We start from the raw sequence: 22,463 nt of genomic DNA, 5'->3' as shown, positions 1-22,463 counted from the left end.
GCACGCAGCGGAGTCATGGGGTGAGTGAGTGATCACAGAGTAGCAGCTGGAAGGACTCTGGGAGGGGAAGGGCACGCAGCGGAGTCATGGGGTGAGTGAGTGATCACAGAGCGGCAGCTGGAAGGACTCTGGGAGGGGAAGGGCACGCAGCGGAGTCATGGGGTGAGTGAGTGATCACAGAGCAGCAGCTGGAAGGACTCTGGGAGGGGAAGGGCACGCAGTGGATCTTGCACATGTGTAGAAATCTCTGTATCTTTAGTCCAAAACTCCTGTGTTCCAGAAAATCCAGAACCGCAGCCACTCTGTTGAAGTTGAATTATCACGGTTAGTAACTCCCCTATTAATAAAACGTCAATAATAGCAATAATCACACTTTAAACGTAACCTCACACCCTGCTCTGCTGATGATCCCTGATTGATTAGTTCCCCTCGATCCATCATTAGTCTTCACCCTGTCGGCTGATAATCAATCACTTGTTCACAACTTAACTGTATCCAAAAGGCCTGAGGGGAAATCGATAGTGCTTTTAGGTGACAGTAACACCCTAACTAATCAATATTTGATCAGTAAATTCCCATACAGTGTGTCTGTGGCACAAAAAAACCTAAATGTTCCTCCACTCAGCTCTATTGAACTCCACATGAGTACAAGTTGATAGTTTAGAATGTTCACCACGAAACATAGAAACACTGTCTTTACGTCAGGTGGCGTCCATCCTACGCCACCCCCGACTGACAGGCAACGCAGACGATGAGTTACACTATCTGCCTTGAGACAATGACATACAAGAACACACAAAGTACATCCAGATACACAGTCGTCGGTTCAAATATACCGTCTGAATGTGTCTCCTATCAAACATGACTGTTGCCCTTGCAACAACCGCCCATTCGCCTGTGTCTTAGAATTGAACAGTCTCATGTATGTACTGCAGTCAAAGGCCTGATTGTGCCTCATCTTCCACAATTACCCTCCGGCCATTGTGATGGGTTACTTAGAACAGGTGTCTCAAATTTGCAGTAGTCAAATGGCAAAACTCCCCTTCAAGCTTAAAAATAAGTCATATAAATGTCCAACACGTGCGAAACACATTCCCTGGATATATCATGAGGAAAAGTGTTTCCACATAAGAGTGCTTCCAAAGAAAGTTAAATCAATTCCAGCGAAAACAAACCCACAAACCAAATACACCCACATTAAACTGGGGCTTAGCTGTTTCAAGCTCATCCATTGTAATGCCATGATAAATAGTCAAAACAGTAAGACTAACTGGGGTTCTAACCGAAACGTGTCTTTAGATAAGAGCACGTGTGAAGTTATAACAGAGTTTCACTGCTCAACCATGTAACTCTCTCGTTGTGATATTAGAAACGGTGCGGTATATGACCTGTATATTCTTAACACAATTTGGTATACGTAAACAATGCCTTTACATTGATGACCTAGTTCTGACATATTTTGATTTGAAAAACAGCCGTCTTCTACATTTGTAATATAATGGTTGTCAGTATCACACACCCGGAGTACACTGAACTTAGGGGAGGAGTTTGAGCAACTACAGCAGTTACCTTCAACCTGTAGACCCAATGAGTTCCCCCAATCCAAGCCCTCACCCTGGAGCTATAGGCTGCAGACACACCACTCTAGCCTGCCCCATGCTGGAGGTTCCTGTCATAGCTGGCTGAAATACACTAGGTCTGAGATGGCTCTGAACGGTCGTTCTGGACCAGACGTAGGTCATACAGCTGTGAGGTGGAGGCTATATGCAGGTCTCTGAGCCGTCTCAGTCCAGGAACACCTTCAGAATCAGACATGGACCAAGAACAGAAACACCATGTGAGGACATTTAAAACATACTGGATCTGCAGTGGTACAAATCCACATCCATACGAGTACGCACAAAGCATCCAAAAGAACATGAACCGAGGAAGAAAAAAAAACATACCTTTGGTTGGGCAACGATGTCCTCATCATTCTGCCGGATGTTGTCATCTATGAATATGTGCTGACTTCCTGGTCGAAAGGGTCCCGGGCACAGCTTTCCTCCCAGGAAGGAGTGTAGGTGTTCCTGGCCAACCTACAGAGAGAGAGAGACCAGTGCCCTGGCTACATCACGAAACACTGAAACCTTCATGGAGGTCAATACAGAGCACAACTTCTCTATTAGAATTACTGTGATACTTAAGACTAAATGAACTGATGATGATTCTGATGATGATGAGCTTGCCAGCAAACTAGGGCACCCCCATTAGTGTGATAAGACTTATGGAATGGGTCCGCGGATCTGGACTGGTCAGAACCACCCCCATTAGTGTGATAAGACTTCAAGACTTTTGGAATGGGTCCGCGGATCTGGACTGGTCAGAACCACCCCCATTAGTGTGATAAGACTTCAAGCCTTTTGGAATGGGTCCGCGGATCTGGACTGGTCAGAACCACCCCCATTAGTGTGATAAGACTTCAAGACTTTAGGAATGGGTCCGCGGATCTGGACTGGTCAGAACCACCCCCATTAGTGTGATAAGACTTCAAGCCTTTTGGAATGGGTCCGCGGATCTGGACTGGTCAGAACCACCCCCATTAGTGTGATAAGACTTCAAGACTTTTGGAATGGGTCCGCGGATCTGGACTGGTCAGAACCACCCCCATTAGTGTGATAAGACTTCAAGCCTTTTGGAATGGGTCTGCGGATCTGGACTGGTCAGAACCACCCCCATTAGTGTGATAAGACTTCAAGACTTTTGGAATGGGTCCGCGGATCTGGCCTGGTCAGAACCACCCCCATTAGTGTGATAAGACTTCAAGACTTTTGGAATGGGTCCGCGGATCTGGACTGGTCAGAACCACCCCCATTAGTGTGATAAGACTTCAAGACTTTTGGAATGGGTCCGCGTATCTGGACTGGTCAGAACCACCCCCTTCTTACTACAACGGATCTGGCCTGGTCAGAACCACCCCTTCTTACTACAACGGATCTGGCCTGGTCAAAACCACCCCCTTCTTACTACAGTGGATCTGGCCTGGTCAGAACCACCCCCTTCTTACTACAGAGGATCTGGAATGGTCAGAACCACCCCCTTCTTACTACAGAGGATCTGGACTGGTCAGAACCACCCCCTTCTTACTACAGTAGATCTGGCCTGGTCAGAACCACCCACTTCATACTGCAGTGGATCTGGCCTGGTCAGAAACACCCCCTTCATACTGCAGTGGATCTGGCCTGGCCTGGTCAGAACCACCTCCTCCTTACTGCAGAGGATCTGGCCTGGTCAGAACCACCCCCATTCATACTGCAGTGGATCTGGACTGTTCAGAACCACCCCCTTCATACTGCAGTGGATCTGGCCTGGTCAAAACCACTCCCTTCTTACTACAGCGGATCTGGCCTGGTCAGAACCACCGCCTTCATACTGCAGTGGATCTGGCCTGGTCAGAACCACCCCCTTCATACTGCAGTGGATCTGGACTGTTCAGAACCACCTCCTTCATACTACAGAGGATCTGGCCTGGTCAGAACCACCCCCTTCTTTCTACAGAGGATCTGGCCTGGTCAGAACCACCCCCTTCTTGCTACAGAGGATCTGGCCTGGTCAGAACCACCCCCTTCTTACTACAGAGGATCTGGCCTGGTCAGAACCACCCCCTTCTTACTACAGCGGATCTGGACTGGTGTCCCAAACACACTCAGCCGGGAGGGAGGAGAAAGGGCAGCACTATATAATCCCACCTTCTATCCCACCTAAAGCATTTATAATGGATTAGTAAATAGTTAGGTTATTAATTTTGTCATCATTACTCCCACATTTGTACATGTTAGTAAGCTAATTATAAATAAACAACTTTTAAAGTATGTTCCTATTACCTTATAAATAATTTATTACAACGAACACAGTCTGCTTTAACGTGGCTCATACTCTACCAGCAGCGGGGCATTACATATGAAAGGGTTAACAGTGTCTATCAGGTATCAGTCGGAAAACATTACAATTGTCTGGTCATTAGAGCAGAGACCCCAAACTGGCATTTCCCCCTGGCATCAGCTGTGTAGAGCTAGGGCAAACACCAAAACGCCCCCCCCGGGGGGGGGGGCAGGACCGAGTTTGGGAAACCCTGCTTTCGAGAATCCTTTTAGAATGAGAATAAACAAAACCAAGTTCACAGGTCATCCTGCAAGTTCTGCTGAATCAAATGATCTTCTTTCACCCTCCCTGCCGATATTCCTACACAAATAGTCCTTGACAGTTTGAATAAGTTATCATGTGGATGTTTTTAAACTGCAGCTAACTGTGTAAGGCAGCATCTGAGCCTCCCCGCCCCCTGCAGAAACAGATGTGTTCTGCTCCACTAAACTAACTGGTACAGGAACACACTGAGGGGGATGACAAGGGACTGCAGCCACTCTCTACCCAGGGGAGTAGCACCACACACCAGGCACCCATAATACATCTCACCGTGAATGACCTTCTGTTGTGAGTTTGTCTTAAAAGGCATTGTTCCTCGAACAACATTTAAGACTTTAAGACACTACTCTCAAATAATTATGACTCACCTCTGAGTAGCAATGACACCTGTACAAGCTTTAACACAGTAGCACCCTCTAAATGCCACCTGTAACACAGTAGCACCCCCTAAAAGCCACCTGTAACACAGTAGCACCCCCTAAAAGCCACCTGTAACACAGTAGCACCCTCTATTGACAAGCTGCAACAGGTAACAGCCTACAATGACAACAGGTAACAGCCTACAATGACAACAGGTAACAGCCTACAATGACAACAGGTAACAGCCTACAATGACAACAGGTAAGAGCCTACAATGACAACAGGTAAGAGCCTACAATGACAACAGGTAACAGCCTACAATGACAACAGGTAACAGCCTACAATGACAACAGGTAACAGCCTACAATGACAACAGGTAGCAGCCTACAATGACAACAGGTAAGAGCCTACAATGACAACAGGTAAGAGCCTACAATGACAACAGGTAGCAGCCTACAATGACAACAGGTAACAGCCTACAATGACAACAGGTAGCAGCCTACAATGACAACAGGTAAGAGCCTACAATGACAACAGGTAACAGCCTACAATGACAACAGGTAACAGCCTACAATGACAACAGGTAGCAGCCTACAATGACAACAGGTAGCAGCCTACAATGACAACAGGTAACAGCCTACAATGACAACAGGTAACAGCCTACAATGACAACAGGTAACAGCCTACAATGACAACAGGTAACAGCCTACAATGACAACAGGTAACAGCCTACAATGACAACAGGTAACAGCCTACAATGACAACAGGTAACAGCCTACAATGACAACAGGTAACAGCCTACAATGACAACAGGTAGCAGCCTACAATGACAACAGGTAGCAGCCTACAATGACAACAGGCAGCAGCCTATAATGACAATAGGTAAGAGCCTACAATGACAACAGGTAGCAGCCTACAATGACAACAGGTAGCAGCCTACAATGACAACAGGTAGCAGTCTACAATGACAACAGGTAAGAGCCTACAATGACAACAGGTAGCAGCCTACAATGACAACAGGTAGCAGCCTACAATGACAACAGGTAGCAGCCTACAATGACAACAGGTAGCAGCCTACAATGACAACAGGTAGCAGCCTACAATGACAACAGGTAACAGCCTACAATGACAACAGGTAACAGCCTACAATGACAACAGGTAGCAGCCTACAATGACAACAGGCAGCAGCCTATAATGACAACAGGTAAGAGCCTACAATGACAACAGGTAGCAGCCTACAATGACAACAGGTAGCAGCCTACAATGACAACAGGTAAGAGCCTACAATGACAACAGGTAGCAGCCTACAATGACAACAGGTAGCAGCCTATAATGACAACAGGCAGCAGCCTACAATGACAACAGGTAAGAGCCTACGATGACAACAGGTAGCAGCCTACAATGACAACAGGTAACAGCCTACAATGACAACAGGTAGCAGCCTACAATGACAACAGGCAGCAGCCTATAATGACAACAGGTAAGAGCCTACAATGACAACAGGTAGCAGCCTACAATGACAACAGGTAGCAGCCTACAATGACAACAGGTAGCAGCCTATAATGACAACAGGTAAGAGCCTACGATGACAACAGGTAGCAGCCTACAATGACAACAGGTAACAGCCTATAATGACAACAGGTAAGAGCCTATAATGACAACAGGTAACAGCCTATAATGACAACAGGTAACAGCCTATAATGACAACAGGTAAGAGCCTATAATGACAACAGGTAAGAGCCTACGATGACAACAGGTAACAGCCTATAATGACAACAGGTAAGAGCCTACGATGACAACAGGTAGCAGCCTACAATGACAACAGGTAACAGCCTATAATGACAACAGGTAAGAGCCTATAATGACAACAGGTAGCAGCCTATAATGACAACAGGTAACAGCCTATAATGAGTAATGAGTGCAATGACTGGACTATTGGCAGAGTAGCGAACATAACAATATGATTATGATACGAGCAACGCGTCCATTTAATATTTAATATGGCAGTTAGTAAGAGCTTGGTAAAATGCCAGGACAACACAGTCATTATAGCTATTGTCCAAATGACACCACATCCAGCATCACAACCTCCCCCACCCGAAGCACTCATCATACCTTAAGGGCTGGGAGGTCAGGGGAACAGTGGGTGGGAGCACTGGGTGAGGGCACGGGACACAGAAGACAGCACGCGAGGAAGGTCTCAGCCAAAGGTAAGGAACAAGATGGAAAAGTCCCTTCAGTAACTGGAAGGAGCAGGGTAGGCTCCAGTGGTACAGCTGCCCTTCCTCTCCCTTCACAGCCAGCTCCTTGTTCCCCTCCGGAAAGTACAGCATGGCTAGGTGCTCGTCCAGCACCCCCCTGAACTGCCGACCTGCAGCGGAGCAGGTGAAGCCTGCCACCCGGGCCAAACTAGGAGTGATAGCAGACAGCACACTCACATGGTGGGAGTTGAGGTGAGTCACTCATCCAATCCCATTTACCTAGCGACAACAGAAAGAGACTGATGTTTGGCAATTACACTCAGCAATGGCACCATAGTGGCAGGTTGGCACCATCGTGGCAGGTTGGCACACAGTGGCAAATGATTCCACTTATTGAATTGTCATGTCATTTATCAGAAAAGGGTTAGAGTTTTGGGGCATCTGCTCCTTGAAAAATATTTTGGATCACTCTCATTCATTATAGCTTGGAGAACAGACTGTTCTACCTCCAAAATAAAACTGCCTACATGTCGGAAATGGCTATTTAGATTTTTGACTAGGCGGTATACAGCTACGACCAGGAGAGACTGTTTCGTACCAGGTTAGGAAAATTGATGTATGTTAGGGTAATTATGATATGGGGTTAGGGCTAGCTAAACCGGCATCTTAACCTGCTACGAAAAGTCACTTCCGGTCGCAGATGTACTCCCATCTAGTCACACCCGCTATTTAGGATAACTGAGGTCAATGAATGTAAATATAATTTGTTTTAAATAAATACATTCCGACTGCGGTCCCCTGACCTCCATGAGGCTCGTCACCTATATTGCAACCCGGTTGAATTACCGTTTACTCATTTGTCCCCATGTCACAATTTATATCAAATAATCCAAGGCTGCAATAGTTCCTTGACTTGTCACGGCGTCAGACACCAATATGGTGTTATTGAGATCAACATGAAGGACAAGCTTTTTCTTCTTTAGAGACAACCCTTGAGGTCTTCTTCAGTGGTAAACCCATTATATTCATTGACATATCCTTTGGCGTGTGGAGTACACCGCTCATCAAACGGGTCATGCTCATTACGACCGTCCCCGTGGTTTAGAGGGATGATCACCGGTCTTGTCGCAGAGGAGCTCCAGCCCCGAATGATCGGTTGTCAACACCTAATTTTCCTTGACTAAATAACGAGCCAATTTGCCAGTAAATTGCTTGAGGGTTGAGCTAGCTAACTCGGTATGTTACTGAAACCAGAGATCCTCGTAAATCTTTTGACCAATCGTAGATTTGTAGCTCTAAATTTGTACAACTTTTCACATACAAATACAATCACTCTGCCAACTTATTGACAGAAAGTGTTTGATTTTACTTTCTGAAACCGTCGTTTCTTCTTCTCTCTGCGTAATGTGTGGAGTCTGAAAGTAAATACAGTAACAAGCACCATGTAAAAGAAGTGCAGGTTGGAGGACCAACAATTTAAACGCAGAAAATGGTAGAAACGGAGGGTAAAAAAAAAAGTTTCCAGGCAACTTTATTCAAGTTCCTACTGAATCAGAGTGTGTATTCCAATAACCCGTTAGCGCTTCTCAAAAAGTGTTTAATTTATATTAACAATGTATAATCTTATACACATTCTCATTAACCCCCAACTTTATATATGCAGTCTAATACAAATGAAGGGAGGGGTGTACAAGAGTACTCAAAAAGAAATGGACATATGTAGCAGAAGTGGTAACAGCATTCTATTGTACGGCTACTGTGTATCTTACATGCACATTTCAGTGTGTATCGAGTTAGTTTCTTCCCAAAAATTACATCCACAGGATTGGATAAATTACAAAGTAAAAATTTTTTTTTTTTTTTTAAATGTTTTAAAATCTGAAGCAAAGCAATTAAATCCAGATGTGGTAGGAAAATAGTCAACAGAAAGAGAGTTACTTTTTGTCCTCTGTATGAACATAAAATAAACAACTTCTGCACCCATTACACTACATCGGTACCCAGCTTACAGAATCACAACACAGACCAGACTAAACCTTGATGAGAAGCGGGGGAAAAAAACCACACTCAAATGCTTACACACCCAGACACACACGTCCAATCCTCTCACATCACGATTTTCCCTCAATCCCAAACAGGCTGGGGCGGGAGGGGGGTTTGTTTGATGTTAGCCACATCCTTTGTGACCTCTGAACCAGACACCCATTTATCGTGGGATAAAAAGGGGTCATAAGCGGCGTGGGCTCTTCCATCAGCAGCACCATCACAACAGGCTGCAACCCGGAGGCTCTGGGGAAACAGGAGTGTGTGGAGGCTTTTGTTGTATGTGCAAACACGCTGTGTGTGTGTGTGTGTGCACGCGCATACGTGTGCATAAATGTGTTGCATGAATATTACTACATAAACAGCATGAGCTGGTATGTCCACCACATCTGTGGTGACATGTACTGGTCCTTCCTTCCCCACAAATCCACTTCTGACATGTTTAGCATTGCACCACTGAGGGGATGCTTTGAAGATGTCCAGTTTATTAGTGTGGTTTACTGAGGAGTGTATTTCCCAATGTTGCTGCTGGCATTGACCCAGAGGCTGGAGCCTTATGCCAGATCGGTGGAGCTTCAGTCACACCTTAGTCCACCTCCTCCATGTTACTGTAGGACAGAGCAGCACATTCGCCAGAGTGTCCAAACAGCTCAGAGGTCACCTCTGGGGTCAGCGGAGGGGGTCCTTCAGGGTCCAGGTCAGTCCCAAAGAGTGCCTGGCCAGAGGCCTGTAAAATAAACCAGTGTTACAAATCATGCTTTTCTGTGGACCAGTTCCCTTTCAGGAAGACCAGAACCATCTGATACCCATCCAACAGCATAACGCACTGGACTGACGGCCATATTCCTTACAGCCACTAACAAAACACAGTTCCAATTGGATGGACGATTTCCATGTTTGTTTACTAAAAATAATATTCATTAAGACAGCATAAAGGTTGACATTTTATTTTGAAAAGTAGTACAAGTGTTGGTTTATTGGGCCAGCATTAAGATGGAAGGACCTGTACACATTATTGCTAGGAAATGTCCCACTTTCTTTTTAAATAATAGCGACTATTAAGATTACATTTAAAATTGTACAATTTCTATACAGCAATATAGTAAATATTTCTGCTATAAAATATACACTTCCTTACATCAGTAACTTTCACTTTACACCCACAACCATAGGGAATCTTTGCCATCTGTAGGGAGCCTAGATAATTCACATTTCCTTGTGTCAACATTTCACTGAGGCAAACCACTGGATAAACCACTGAGACATACTGGCCATTGAAAGCAGATGGTGATTATACCTGTCCTCCAAGCCCATCCACAGCTGGAGAGGCATGACAGAGTGCAGTGTGATATCCCTGAGACTTGAACATATTACTACAACACTGTTACAGAAGGCGAGTCCATATAGCAGCGACACAGATAATCATTTTCATTGATAGAAAGTAGATACCGTCCCACCTAATGAGTTGACGTCACTACTAAGCTTCAGCTTCATACTGTACATCAGCGCACTTATTATTTTGCACAAACAGTTGTAAAGCTCCGACATATCTAGCTATTTCACCCCCCCAAAAAAGAAGCACATTTAAAAAAAGGTTAAACAAGTGGCTTTCATGAAGTCTGACAAGGAGAAGGAAAACGTATGAACAGCAGGGTTGGGCTCAATTCGAACATAAGGCAGTCACAATTCAGGAAGTAAACAGGAAGGAAGTAAACAAAACCTACAATTCAATAATCTGAAGAAAAAAAATTGCATTTATTTTCAATAACTTCTAAATCAACTGAAAAGTAAAAGTTATCTATTTCGAAAAATAAAATAAAAATACATGTCTGAATTTTAAATTAAATCACTTCCTGAATTAACAGCCTCCAATTCAAATTGAGCCCAACCCTAGTGGACAGAAAGCAATACAACCGCTGAATTAAGAGCTTACCATTGACAACATAAAATCAAAAATAAATCAGCAATATGACAAACAAGCAGAAGGCACATACTAGCTTACAGTGAGTCTAAAACACTGTATTCATTAAAGCAAAACACACATTTTAGCTGTCTTCAGGTTACAGTACAAAGTCATGACTGCACAAAGCAAGTCGCGGAGCCCATCATACCACCCTGTGATGGAGCTAAAGGATTACAATATCTTATTCCCTCACCCACTCAACACTATCACAGTAGGACTTAAACCCTATACCCTAGTTCAAGTCCTCTCAGCAGCATCTCTTGTGCAAAAACATAGGACTAACCATTACGAAACACGCATTTCAGATTTTTGTACTGAAAACCTACATGAGAGAGAAAGACACTTGGCATGGACACATAAAAGGCTGAAGTAGGTTTGAACTAGAATTTAACGTATCTTATAAGGACATACGTTATGGACTGCAGTAAATAAGAAGCCTTGCTGAGCCAAGTTACCAGTAGATGCTATTGGACTTGATTAACAGATATACAGTGTATAATCTAGTTAACATTTTGAATGTGTTCAGCAGCATATTGATTTATAGGCCATCTACAATGGATATTTCATTAGACTTTACATTTTTTGTTGTACATAAGCCTATTTATAAACTGGTTGGCTCGAGCCCTGAATGCTGATTGGCTGACAGCCGTGGTATATCAGACCATATACCACGGGTATGACAAAACATGTATTCTTACTGCTCTAAATACTTCAGTAGCCAGTTTATAACAGCAATAAGGTGCCTCGGTGGTTTGTGGTATATGGCCAATATACCACGGCTAAGGGCTGTGTCCAGGAACTCCGCGTTGTGTCGTGCATAAGAACATCCCTTAGCCGTGATATATTGGCCATATACCACACCCTCTCGTGCCTTATTGCTTTAGCATACATGCGTGTATGTGTAGGGTGTGATACTGGCCGCTTAGCCCCAGTTGGCTCTGTAGAGTAGGTTCACTAACAACGCTAGTAGAGCAGCCAAGGTACACAGGACAAAATATCGGACACAGTCGTCATCGGAATAATGCGGGATCCTTTGGCGCAGCAGCCGCCACACCTGCCCCTCCACCCCATCCTCCCTCCTGGCTGCTCTTCTCCTCCCCAGCCTGGGACGGAACAGGCCCCGGGGGCCCTCTTCAACACCCTCCTCTTCCTGCTCCAGTTCCTGCCATATCAGAGATGCCTGCGATGGCGGAAACCTGTGTCAGCTTCAACGAAAGGCTTGGTTCTTCCTAAAGCAACGCCACCTCACCACAGCCAGACCTCGCCAACCCCTCCCCTTCCACTCTGTTTAATATATTAACGGTGTCACAGGCCACAGGGTCAAGGACAAGCCAGACTCTTTCAAGGAACAGCATGAGGACAGCTCAGAGCGATGTGAGGGGTTTCTCTCAGAAAACACATGGATAGACAAACGATCACATCTTTCTTTTCAACAGTTAACTAATAGATACATGAAATCAAATATATTTTTTGGTAGATACAATAAAAATGCACCATACATCTAATCATTTTCAGAGGCATTAAATAGCTTCCACAAAGTTTGTGAATACATACAGCCCTTATTAATTCTGAGGCAATTCACTTTGTTTTCAGCATTTGGACAGAAAACTATGCTGCTTAGATGCCAAAACATATCAGATAAAGGGGACAAGAGAAAGCCAATGTCTGGCACTTCAGGATAATAAGTTGAAACAAGTGTGCACAGCTTTTATCCAAAGCCGCTATTCAATTTAGAAACTAGCATAAAACTCTTGATGAACAAACCAAGGGCCTTGAAACAGTTAGATTAGATCCATCGTCTTTCTCTCATCACAGTTTAAGAAGCAGAAAACACATTACTCTGTCAATGACAACTGAGATCATCTCTCATTTCTCTAAAAGCACCACAAGCAACCAACTAAATATCACTGCATGAAGAAGACTAGATGAATGAACACAGTGTTACATCTCACTCATGTGGTGAAAATATAATCTCGGGAAATTTAAATCTACCCTCAAACGAGTCATGTTGGGCCAAGTTTAATTGAATCCCTCACGATGCACTATTTCCTCGAGGAGTTTTTCTACTACCATGTAATGGATACTGGTACTTCCCTAAGGGATACTCTCAGAGGTAGAGAATGGCGCCCTCACCTGGCTGGCGCTGGCTCCTGCAGAGGTGGAGGACTCGGCCCCCAGTAAGCGAGGTGGTCGTTCCACAGGGGAGTTGCGGCGGCGGTAGAACAGCACGTAGGCATAGCGTGTCACCACCTGGCTCTCCTCCACCATCGTCACCGTACTGTCATCAAAAAGACGCCAGCCTGGGGGTGGGCGGGGGGGGTCGTGTAGGAAGGGGAGGTGGAAGGTGTAGGAGAGAATAGGGGGAGGTGGAAGACGAGTGGGGAGGTGGAGGGTGGAGGAAGAGAGCAGAGGTGAGGACGGCAGGTGAGATCATTTTAACAGTATGAACAGAATATAACATGTTAAACCAGCTTGCCATGGTCACAAAGTACAGTATAGCCTACTAAAATACAGTAGCATCTACTAAAATACAGTATAGCCGACGGAAATCCAGTATAGCCGACGGAAATCCAGTATAGCCAACTAAAATACAGTAGCGCCTACTAAAATCCAGTATAGCCTACTAAAATCCAATATAGCCTACTAAAATCCAGTATAGCCTACTAAAATCCAGTATAGCCTACTAAAATACAGTATAGCCTACTAAAATCCAGTATAGCCTACTAAAATCCAGTATAGCCTACTAAAATCCAGTATAGCCTACTAAAATCCAGTATAGCCTACTAAAATCCAGTATAGCCTACTAAAATCCAGTATAGCCTACTACAATACAGTATAGCTACAGTATAGCCTACTAAAATACAGTATAGCCTACTAAAATACAGTATAGCCTACTAAAATACAGTATAGCCTACTAAAATACAGCCTACTAAAATACAGTATAGCCTACTAAAATACAGTATAGCCTACTAAAATACAGTATAGCCTACTAAAATACAGTATAGCCTACTAAAATACAGTATAGCCTACTAAAATATAGTATAGCCTACTAAAATACAGTATAGCCTACTACAATACAGTATAGCTACAGTATAGCCTACTAAAATACAGTATAGCCTACTAAAATACAGTATAGCCTACTAAAATACAGTATAGCCTACTAAAATACAGTATAGTCTACTTCAGTCAAACAGAGTCACTCACCAACATCACTGCGCTGGCTGTTCTGGGCGCTGGGCAGGCGTGCGTAGGCAGTGTAGTGACCTCCGATCATGCCCCCGTAGTGATTGATGACTGCATAGAGGTCATAGATGGGAGGCTGCTGCATGTCGTCCTTCTGACCAATACAGAACTTACTGAGGTCCAGGTTCCTGAAAGACAAGAAAACAAAATGTAAATCTGTGTTTGTATAAATATTTAAAACTACATGTTTGAGTGAATTCACCCTCAAGTCATTGAGTCATTGAGGGTCAGTGTGATTAAGGGAATAATATGAGAAGTTGTGTTCATAATATATTATTTACAGTTGAAGTCAGAAGTTTAAATGCACTTAGGGTTGAGTCATTAAAACTCGTTTTTTCAACCACTCCACAATTGTCTTGTTAACAAACTATAGTTTTGGCAAGTTGTGCATGACAAGTAATTTTTCCAACAATTGTTTACAAACAGATTATTTCATTTGTAATTCACTGTATCACAATTCCATTGGGTCAGAAGTTTACATACACTAAGTTGACTAAGGTGCCTTTAAACAGCTTGGAAAATTTCAGAAAATTATGTCATGACTTTAGATGCTTCTGATAGGCTAATTGACATCATTTGAGTCAATTGGAGGTGTACCTGTGGATGTATTTCAAGGCCTATCTTCAAACTCAGTTTCTCTTTGCTTGACATCATGGGAAAATCAAAAGAAATCAGCAAAGACCTCAGAAAAAAATATCATAGACCTCCACAAGTCTGGTTCATCCTTTGGAGCAATTTCCAAATGCCTGAAGGTACCATGTTCATATGAACAAACAATAGTGCGCAAGTATAAACACCATGTAACTATGCAACCGCCATACCGCTACAGATGAACGTACGTTGGTGCGAAAAGTGCAAATCAATCCCAGAACAGCAGCAAAGGACCTTGTGAAGATGCTGGAGGAAACAGGTACAAAAGTATCTATATCCACAGTAAAACGAGTCCTATATCAACATAACCTGAATGGCTGCTCAGCAAGGAAGAAGCCACTGCTCCAAAACCGCCACAAAAAAAAACAGACTAAGGTTTGCAACTGCAGATGGGGACAAAGATCATACTTTTTGGAGAAATGTCCTCTGGTCTGATGAAACAAAAATAGAACCGTTTGGCCATAATGACCACCGTTATGTTTGGAGGAAAAAGGGGGATGCTTGCAAGCCGAAGAACATCATCCCAAACGTGAAGCACAGGGGTGGCAGCATCATGTTGTGGATGTGCTTTGCTGCAGGAGGGACTGGTGCACTTCACAAAATAGATGGCTTCATGAGGGAGGAAAATGATGTGGATATATTGAAGCAACATCTCAAGACATCAGTCAGGAAGTAAAATCTTGGTCAAGAATGGGTCTTCCAAATGGACAATAACCCCAAGTATACTTCCAAAGTTGTGGTAAAATGGCTTAAGGACAACAAAGTCAAGGTATTGGAGTGGCCATCACAAAGCCCTGACCTCAAGCCTATAGATCATTTGTGGGCAGAACTGAAAAAGTATGTGCGAGCAAGGAGGCCAACAAACCTGACTCAGTTACAGGAGGAATGGGCCAAAATTCACCCAACTTATTGTGGGAAGCTTGTGGAAGGCTACCTGACACTTTTGACCCAAGTTAAATCATTTAAAGGCAATGCTACCAAATACTAATTGAGTGTATGTAAACTTCTGACCCACTGGGAATGTGATGAAAGAAAGAAATAAAAGCTGAAATAAATCACTCTATTATTATTCTGATGATCCAAACCAACCTAAGACAGGAAATATTTGCTATGATTAAATGTCAGAATTGTGAAAAACGGAGTTTAAATGTATTTGGCTAAGGTGTTTGTAAACTTCCGACTTCAACTATACCTGACGGGGAAGTCGACCATGTCGTTGATCTTGTCCCTCCAGATGAAGCTGCGGAAGGAGAAGCGTTTGAGCTGGATGATGAGGACGTTGGGCAGACGCCATAGCAGCAGCTGCTTGGAGGCCTCTCTGTGCTGCTGGCACTTTGGACAGTACCTGAGCGAGAGACAGAGCGAGACAGAGCGACAGAGCGAGACAGAGCGACAGAGCGACAGAGCGACAGAGAGACAGAGGCGAGAGAGAGAGAGGCAGAGGCGAGAGAGAGAGAGGAAGAGGCGAGAGAGAGAGAGGAAGAGGCGAGAGAGAGAGAGGAAGAGGCGAGAGAGAGAGAGGAAGAGGCGAGAGAGAGAGAGGAAGAGGCGAGAGAGAGAGAGGAAGAGGCGAGAGAGAGAGAGGAAGAGGCGAGAGAGAGAGAGGAAGAGGCGAGAGAGAGAGAGGAAGAGGCGAGAGAGAGAGAGGAAGAGGCGAGAGAGAGAGAGGAAGAGGCGAGAGAGAGAGAGGAAGAGGCGAGAGAGAGAGAAGGAAGAGGCGAGAGAGAGAGAAGGAAGAGGCGAGAGAGAGAGAGGAAGAGGCGAGAGAGAGAGAGGGGCAGAGGCGAGAGAGAGAGAGGGGCAGAGGCGAGAGAGAGAGAGGGGCAGAGGCGAGAGAGAGAGAGGGGCAGAGGCGAGAGAGAGAGAGGGGCAGAGGCGAGAGAGAGAGAGGGGCAGAGGCGAGAGAGAGAGAGGGGCAGAGGCGAGAGAGAGAGAGGGGCAGAGGCGAGAGAGAGAGAGGGGCAGAGGCGAGAGAGAGAGAGGGGCAGAGGCGAGAGAGAGAGAGGGGCAGAGGCGAGAGAGAGAGAGGGGCAGAGGCGAGAGAGAGAGAGGGGCAGAGGCGAGAGAGAGAGAGAGAGGGGCAGAGGCGAGAGAGAGAGAGGAAGAGGCGAGAGAGAGAGAGGAAGAGGCGAGAGAGAGAGAGGAAGAGGCGAGAGAGAGAGAGGAAGAGGCGAGAGAGAGAGAGGAAGAGGCGAGAGAGAGAGAGGAAGAGGCGAGAGAGAGAGAGAGGAAGAGGCGAGAGAGAGAGAGAGGAAGAGGCGAGAGAGAGAGAGAGAGGAAGAGGCGAGAGAGAGAGAGGAAGAGGCGAGAGAGAGAGAGGAAGAGGCGAGAGAGAGAGAGGGGCAGAGGCGAGAGAGAGAGAGAGGCAGAGGCGAGAGAGAGAGGCAGAGGCGAGAGAGAGAGAGAGAGAGAGAGAGAGAGGCAGAGGCGAGAGAGAGAGAGGAAGAGGCGAGAGAGAGAGAGGAAGAGGCGAGAGAGAGAGAGGGGCAGAGGCGAGAGAGAGAGAGGGGCAGAGGCGAGAGAGAGAGAGGGGCAGAGGCGAGAGAGAGAGAGAGGCAGAGGTGAGAGAGAGAGAGAGAGAGAGGCAGAGGCGAGAGAGAGAGAGAGGCAGAGGCGAGAGAGAGAGGAAGAGGCGAGAGAGAGAGAGGGGCAGAGGCGAGAGAGAGAGGCAGAGGCGAGAGAGAGAGGAAGAGGCGAGAGAGAGAGGAAGAGGCGAGAGAGAGAGGAAGAGGCGAGAGAGAGAGAGAGAGAGGCAGAGGCGAGAGAGAGAGGCAGAGGCGAGAGAGAGAGGCAGAGGCGAGAGAGAGAGAGAGAGAGAGGCAGAGGCGAGAGAGAGAGAGAGGCAGAGGCGAGAGAGAGAGAGAGGCAGAGGCGAGAGAGAGAGAGAGGCAGAGGCGAGAGAGAGAGAGAGAGAGAGGCAGAGGCGAGAGAGAGAGAGAGGCAGAGGCGAGAGAGAGAGGAAGAGGCGAGAGAGAGAGAGAGAGAGGGGCAGAGGCGAGAGAGAGAGAGAGGCAGAGGCGAGAGAGAGAGGAAGAGGCGAGAGAGAGAGAGAGAGAGGGGCAGAGGCGAGAGAGAGAGAGAGGCAGAGGCGAGAGAGAGAGGAAGAGGCGAGAGAGAGAGAGAGAGAGGGGCAGAGGCGAGAGAGAGAGAGAGGCAGAGGCGAGAGAGAGAGGAAGAGGCGAGAGAGAGAGAGAGAGAGGGGCAGAGGCGAGAGAGAGAGAGAGGCAGAGGCGAGAGAGAGAGGCAGAGGCGAGAGAGAGAGAGAGAGAGAGGCAGAGGCGAGAGAGAGAGAGAGGCAGAGGCGAGAGAGAGAGAGAGGCAGAGGCGAGAGAGAGAGAGGGGCAGAGGCGAGAGAGAGAGGCAGAGGCGAGAGAGAGAGGAAGAGGCGAGAGAGAGAGGAAGAGGCGAGAGAGAGAGAGGGGCAGAGGCGAGAGAGAGAGGCAGAGGCGAGAGAGAGAGAGAGAGAGAGAGAGAGGCAGAGGCGAGAGAGAGAGAGAGGCAGAGGCGAGAGAGAGAGAGAGAGAGGCAGAGGCAGAGGCGAGAGAGAGAGACAGAGGCGAGAGAGAGAGGCAGAGGCGAGAGAGAGAGGCAGAGGCGAGAGAGAGAGGCAGAGGCGAGAGAGAGAGGCAGAGGCGAGAGAGAGAGAGAGAGAGAGAGAGAGAGAGAGAGAGAGAGAGAGAGAGAGAGAGAGAGAGAGAGAGAGAGGCGAGAGAGAGAGAGAGGCAGAGGCGAGAGAGAGAGGCAGAGGCGAGAGAGAGAGAGAGGCGAGAGAGAGAGAGAGAGAGAGAGAGAGAGAGGCGAGAGAGAGAGAGGAAGAGGCGAGAGAGAGAGAGGCGAGAGAGAGAGGCAGAGGCGAGAGAGAGAGAGAGAGAGAGGCAGAGGCGAGAGAGAGAGAGAGGCAGAGGCGAGAGAGAGGCAGAGGCGAGAGAGAGGCAGAGGCGAGAGAGAGAGAGGCAGAGGCGAGAGAGAGAGAGGCAGAGGCGAGAGAGAGAGAGGCAGAGGCGAGAGAGAGAGGCGAGAGAGAGAGAGAGAGGGAGGCAGAGGCGAGAGGCAGAGTGAGGCAGAGGCGAGAGGCAGAGGCGAGAGGCAGAGAGGGGGGGAAGGATAGGGACAGAGAGAAAGAGAGTTTGTTAGGTTTGTAAATCCATCAAAACACCACCTAAATCAGTAAGAGGACTGTCTGAATGTTAACTGTGCAGTACATGTGTTAGTCCACGGCATTGTGGGACTGTAGGGCTACATTTGTTTGAGTATGTCTGCATGTTAGTGTATGTTGAACGCTACATTGATCAGTGGTGTTGTTCCTACCATGCCTCCTCTGGTGCCAGCACCTCAGGCCTAGTGAAGAGGTTGAGGCACTGCTCCAGGGTGAAGTGTCCAGCCCTGGCTGTCTCGTTGACCGACCCGGGGTCCTCTTCAAATTCCAGCTCCTTGGATCGAACCAGGACGTACTCCTTGAGACGCTCGTTGTTCTTCCACACCAGCTCCAGGCTGGAGTCCTCAGGGAGGTCCAGAACGGCCTCTTCTAGGGTAAAGGGGAAACGCGACAAAACAACAGGAAGACATTCTAGAACACATATCGTAAAGGAGTTCAATGTTGAATGATACAGGGCAGCAGATGTTTGAGTTTAAGCTTTGTCTTAACACTAGGACTAGGTGTGAGGGGCAGGTTTGAGTTTAGGCCCTGACCCTTTTCCTCCAGTGTCTGCTCCTTGCTGTTGGAGTGGAGGACGGTGATGTAGAACTGAGAGGTGTGGCTGGACGCAGACTCTGATGGTTGCTGGTAGCCGGTCACAGCAGCTAGACACAAAACACAGCGTGATCCACAGGGAAAGACATCTACTAAATACATCGTAATTGGTCACATACACAAGGTTAGCAGATGGTATTGGTCACATACACAAGGTTAGCAGATGGTATTGGTCACATACACAAGGTTAGCAGATGTTATTGGTCACATACACAAGGTTAGCAGATGGTATTGGTCACATACACAAGGTTAGCAGATGTTATTGGTCACATACACAAGGTTAGCAGATGTTATTGGTCACATACACAAGGTTAGCAGATGTTATTGGTCACATACACAAGGTTAGCAGATGTTATTGGTCACATACACAAGGTTAGCAGATGTTATTGGTCACATACACAAGGTTAGCAGATGTTATTGGTCACATACACAAGGTTAGCAGATGTTATTGGTCACATACACAAGGTTAGCAGATGTTATTGGTCACATACACAAGGTTAGCAGATGTTATTGGTCACATACACAAGGTTAGTTTATTGGTCACATACAGATGTTATTGGTCACATACACAAGGTTAGCAGATGTTATTGGTCACATACACAAGGTTAGCAGATGTTATTGGTCACATACACAAGGTTAGCAGATGTTATTGGTCACATACACAAGGTTAGCAGATGTTATTGCGAGTGTAGCGAAATGCTTGTAAATAACCAAAAGTATGTGGACACCTGGTTGTCGAACATCTCATTCCAAAATCATGGGCATTAATATGGAGTTGGTCCCCCCTTTGCTGCTATAACAGCCTCCACTCTCCAGGGAAGGCTTTCCACTAGATGTTGGAACATAGATGCAGGAACTTGCTTCCATTCAGCCACAAGAGTGTTAGAGAGGTTGGGCACTGATGTTGGGCGATTAGGCCTGGCTCACAGTTGGTGTTCCAATTCATCCCAAAGGTGTTCGATGGGGTTGAGATCAGGGCTCTGTGTAGGCCAGTTAAGTTCTTCCACTTTGATCTCGACAAACTATTTCTGTATGGACCTCGCTTTGTGCCTAGATTTGTCCATCGGACTGCCAGATGATGAAGCGTGGTTCATCACTCCAGAGAACGCATTTCCACTGCTCCAGAGTCCAACTGCGGCAAACTTTATACCACTCCAGCCGACGCTTCGCATTGCGAATGGTGATCTTAGGCTTGTGTGCTGCTGCTTGGCCATGGAAACCCATTCCATGACGCTCCTGACGAACAGCTCTTGTGCTGCCGTTGCAACCGAGGACAGACGATTTATTTACACGCAACACACTTTAGCACTCGGCACTCCCGTTCTGTGAGCTTGTGCGGCCTACCACTTCACGGCTGAGCCGTTGTTGCTCCTAGATGTTTCCACTTCACAATAACAGCACTTACATTTGACCAGGGGAGAAATTTGACAAACTGACTTATTGGAAAAGGTGTCATCCTATGACAGTGCCACGTTGAAAGTCGCTGCTCTCTTCAGTAAGGCTATTCTTACTGTTTGTCTATGGAGATTGCATGGCGGTGTGCTCGATTTTACACCCGTCAGCAACAGGTGTAGATAAAATCCCCAAATCCACTCATTTGAAGGAGTGTCCACATACTTTTGTAAACATAGTGTATCTATGGTAAGGTAAAAAAAAAAAAAATGTATATATAAATCAGTTGAGAAATGTAATGAAAAAAGTCAAAACAATACTATTGATATGTCAATTTTAGAAGATGCTTGCCTTTACCTTCTGGTCTGACAGCCTTCTCACAGGAGGTCTCCTTCTCTCCCTGGGAGTCAGAGGAGGCCTCAATGAAACCTGAGTCTGTGGTGTGGGTGGAGAGGGCGTCTGGGTCTCCGGCTGGATGTGCTGAGGCCTGGGCTGTCTCTAGTGGAGCCTCAGGAACCAGAGAGGAGCCCTCCTGCTCCGAGTCCCCTGCCCCACCGCCCCTGGCCGTATTCCCTGGCCCCACACTTTCAGGGGTCTCTGCTGGAGGGGGAAGGTCAGCCAGGCACTGGGTGACCTCTGGAGACGTCCTGCCAGACTGGAAGGGAGGCTGGAACACGTTCACTGAATACCTACACAGAGAGATGGGGGGGGGGGGGGGGGGGAGACCAAATAGTAAATCAGTGACAGTCCAACAATGGTAAATCAGCAAAGTTGTACTGATATCTAAAGAGCAGCATTCATATCCATCAACATCCCAATGGTACCTAGAGTATCCTTCCAGCAGCTGGGACAGCCGGGCATAGGTGAGTCTGGACTCAGGGACGCTGACCAGGAAGGGAAGCCCCACGTTCTCTATGTTCGGCCCACACAGAACCTTGTGGCTGGACCAATGTTTTTTCTGGCAAACCCTGAAAAAAAAGTTAGATTGGATTAAAAACTAAACTAATTTATTTTTTCTATTCCTGAATAATTTAGGAGAACAGGAAATAGTTCTGTTATTATTGGGAGATTAACTCATTCAATTGCCTCCGTGTCATTAGTGCCAGACAGCAAACATTTAGTGAGCTATTGACTCACTGGTTGCAGTAACCCACGCGGTAGCAGCGGGTGCATCGCTTCAGTTTCTCTTCATCCGAGAGAGGAGGCTTCAGGCAGGCAGCACATTTTGAGATGGGAATACTGGGGACCTGAGGCCTCTGGACAGGGGGGGGGGGCAGAGAGACAGATGAGCTGAACACAGAGACAGAGGAAACACACTAGGGACTTGTGTTATAGTTCCCTAAGGTTCGAATAGGACGGCAAGAGAGGCTGCTGGATGTTTACCTGCTGGACTCTGAGCACCACCACCCTCTCCTTGGCCAGCTCCTTAGACAGCACTTCGAAGCAGAAGAGCATGTCTGAGGAGGAGACCGTGTCCAGGGAGTTGGATGGGAGGAAGATCCGATGGAAACGACTCTTCACTACCTCAGCCAATCTCAGGTTCTCTGCCTTGATCCTCACACTCCGAGAGATGGACTCCAGGACCTCGGCTGTGCTCGAGTTCTCTTTACTCACACTCACCAGGAACTGACACAAATCAGAGGAAGCAGACTTAGTCAAATAAAATAATTCAAATCAA

At 46.5% G+C, this 22,463-nt stretch overlaps 1 protein-coding gene across 1 annotated transcript in view; it reads right to left on the bottom strand.

Annotated features, from left to right (window-relative positions):
- Nucleotides 1–8,257: 8,257 nt before the first annotated feature.
- The window catches only part of LOC124045531 (ubiquitin carboxyl-terminal hydrolase 19-like), a 34,697-nt gene continuing 20,491 nt past the window's right edge, over nucleotides 8,258–22,463 (bottom strand). Inside the window, 10 exon segments of the mRNA XM_046364878.1 lie at nucleotides 8,258–9,513; nucleotides 12,883–13,049; nucleotides 13,954–14,120; nucleotides 15,836–15,988; nucleotides 18,952–19,168; nucleotides 19,333–19,443; nucleotides 21,143–21,474; nucleotides 21,610–21,753; nucleotides 21,923–22,041; nucleotides 22,169–22,411. Of these exon segments, the coding sequence (XP_046220834.1) occupies nucleotides 9,373–9,513; nucleotides 12,883–13,049; nucleotides 13,954–14,120; nucleotides 15,836–15,988; nucleotides 18,952–19,168; nucleotides 19,333–19,443; nucleotides 21,143–21,474; nucleotides 21,610–21,753; nucleotides 21,923–22,041; nucleotides 22,169–22,411 (1,794 nt within the window). The 3' untranslated portion in view covers nucleotides 8,258–9,372.

The sequence above is a fragment of the Oncorhynchus gorbuscha genome, linkage group LG10 (genome assembly GCF_021184085.1).
Source record: "Oncorhynchus gorbuscha isolate QuinsamMale2020 ecotype Even-year linkage group LG10, OgorEven_v1.0, whole genome shotgun sequence".
In the NCBI taxonomy this organism is placed as follows: domain Eukaryota; kingdom Metazoa; phylum Chordata; class Actinopteri; order Salmoniformes; family Salmonidae; genus Oncorhynchus; species Oncorhynchus gorbuscha.
Note: the sequence above shows the minus strand (reverse complement) of the source record. Positions and strands in the feature narration are given on the sequence as shown.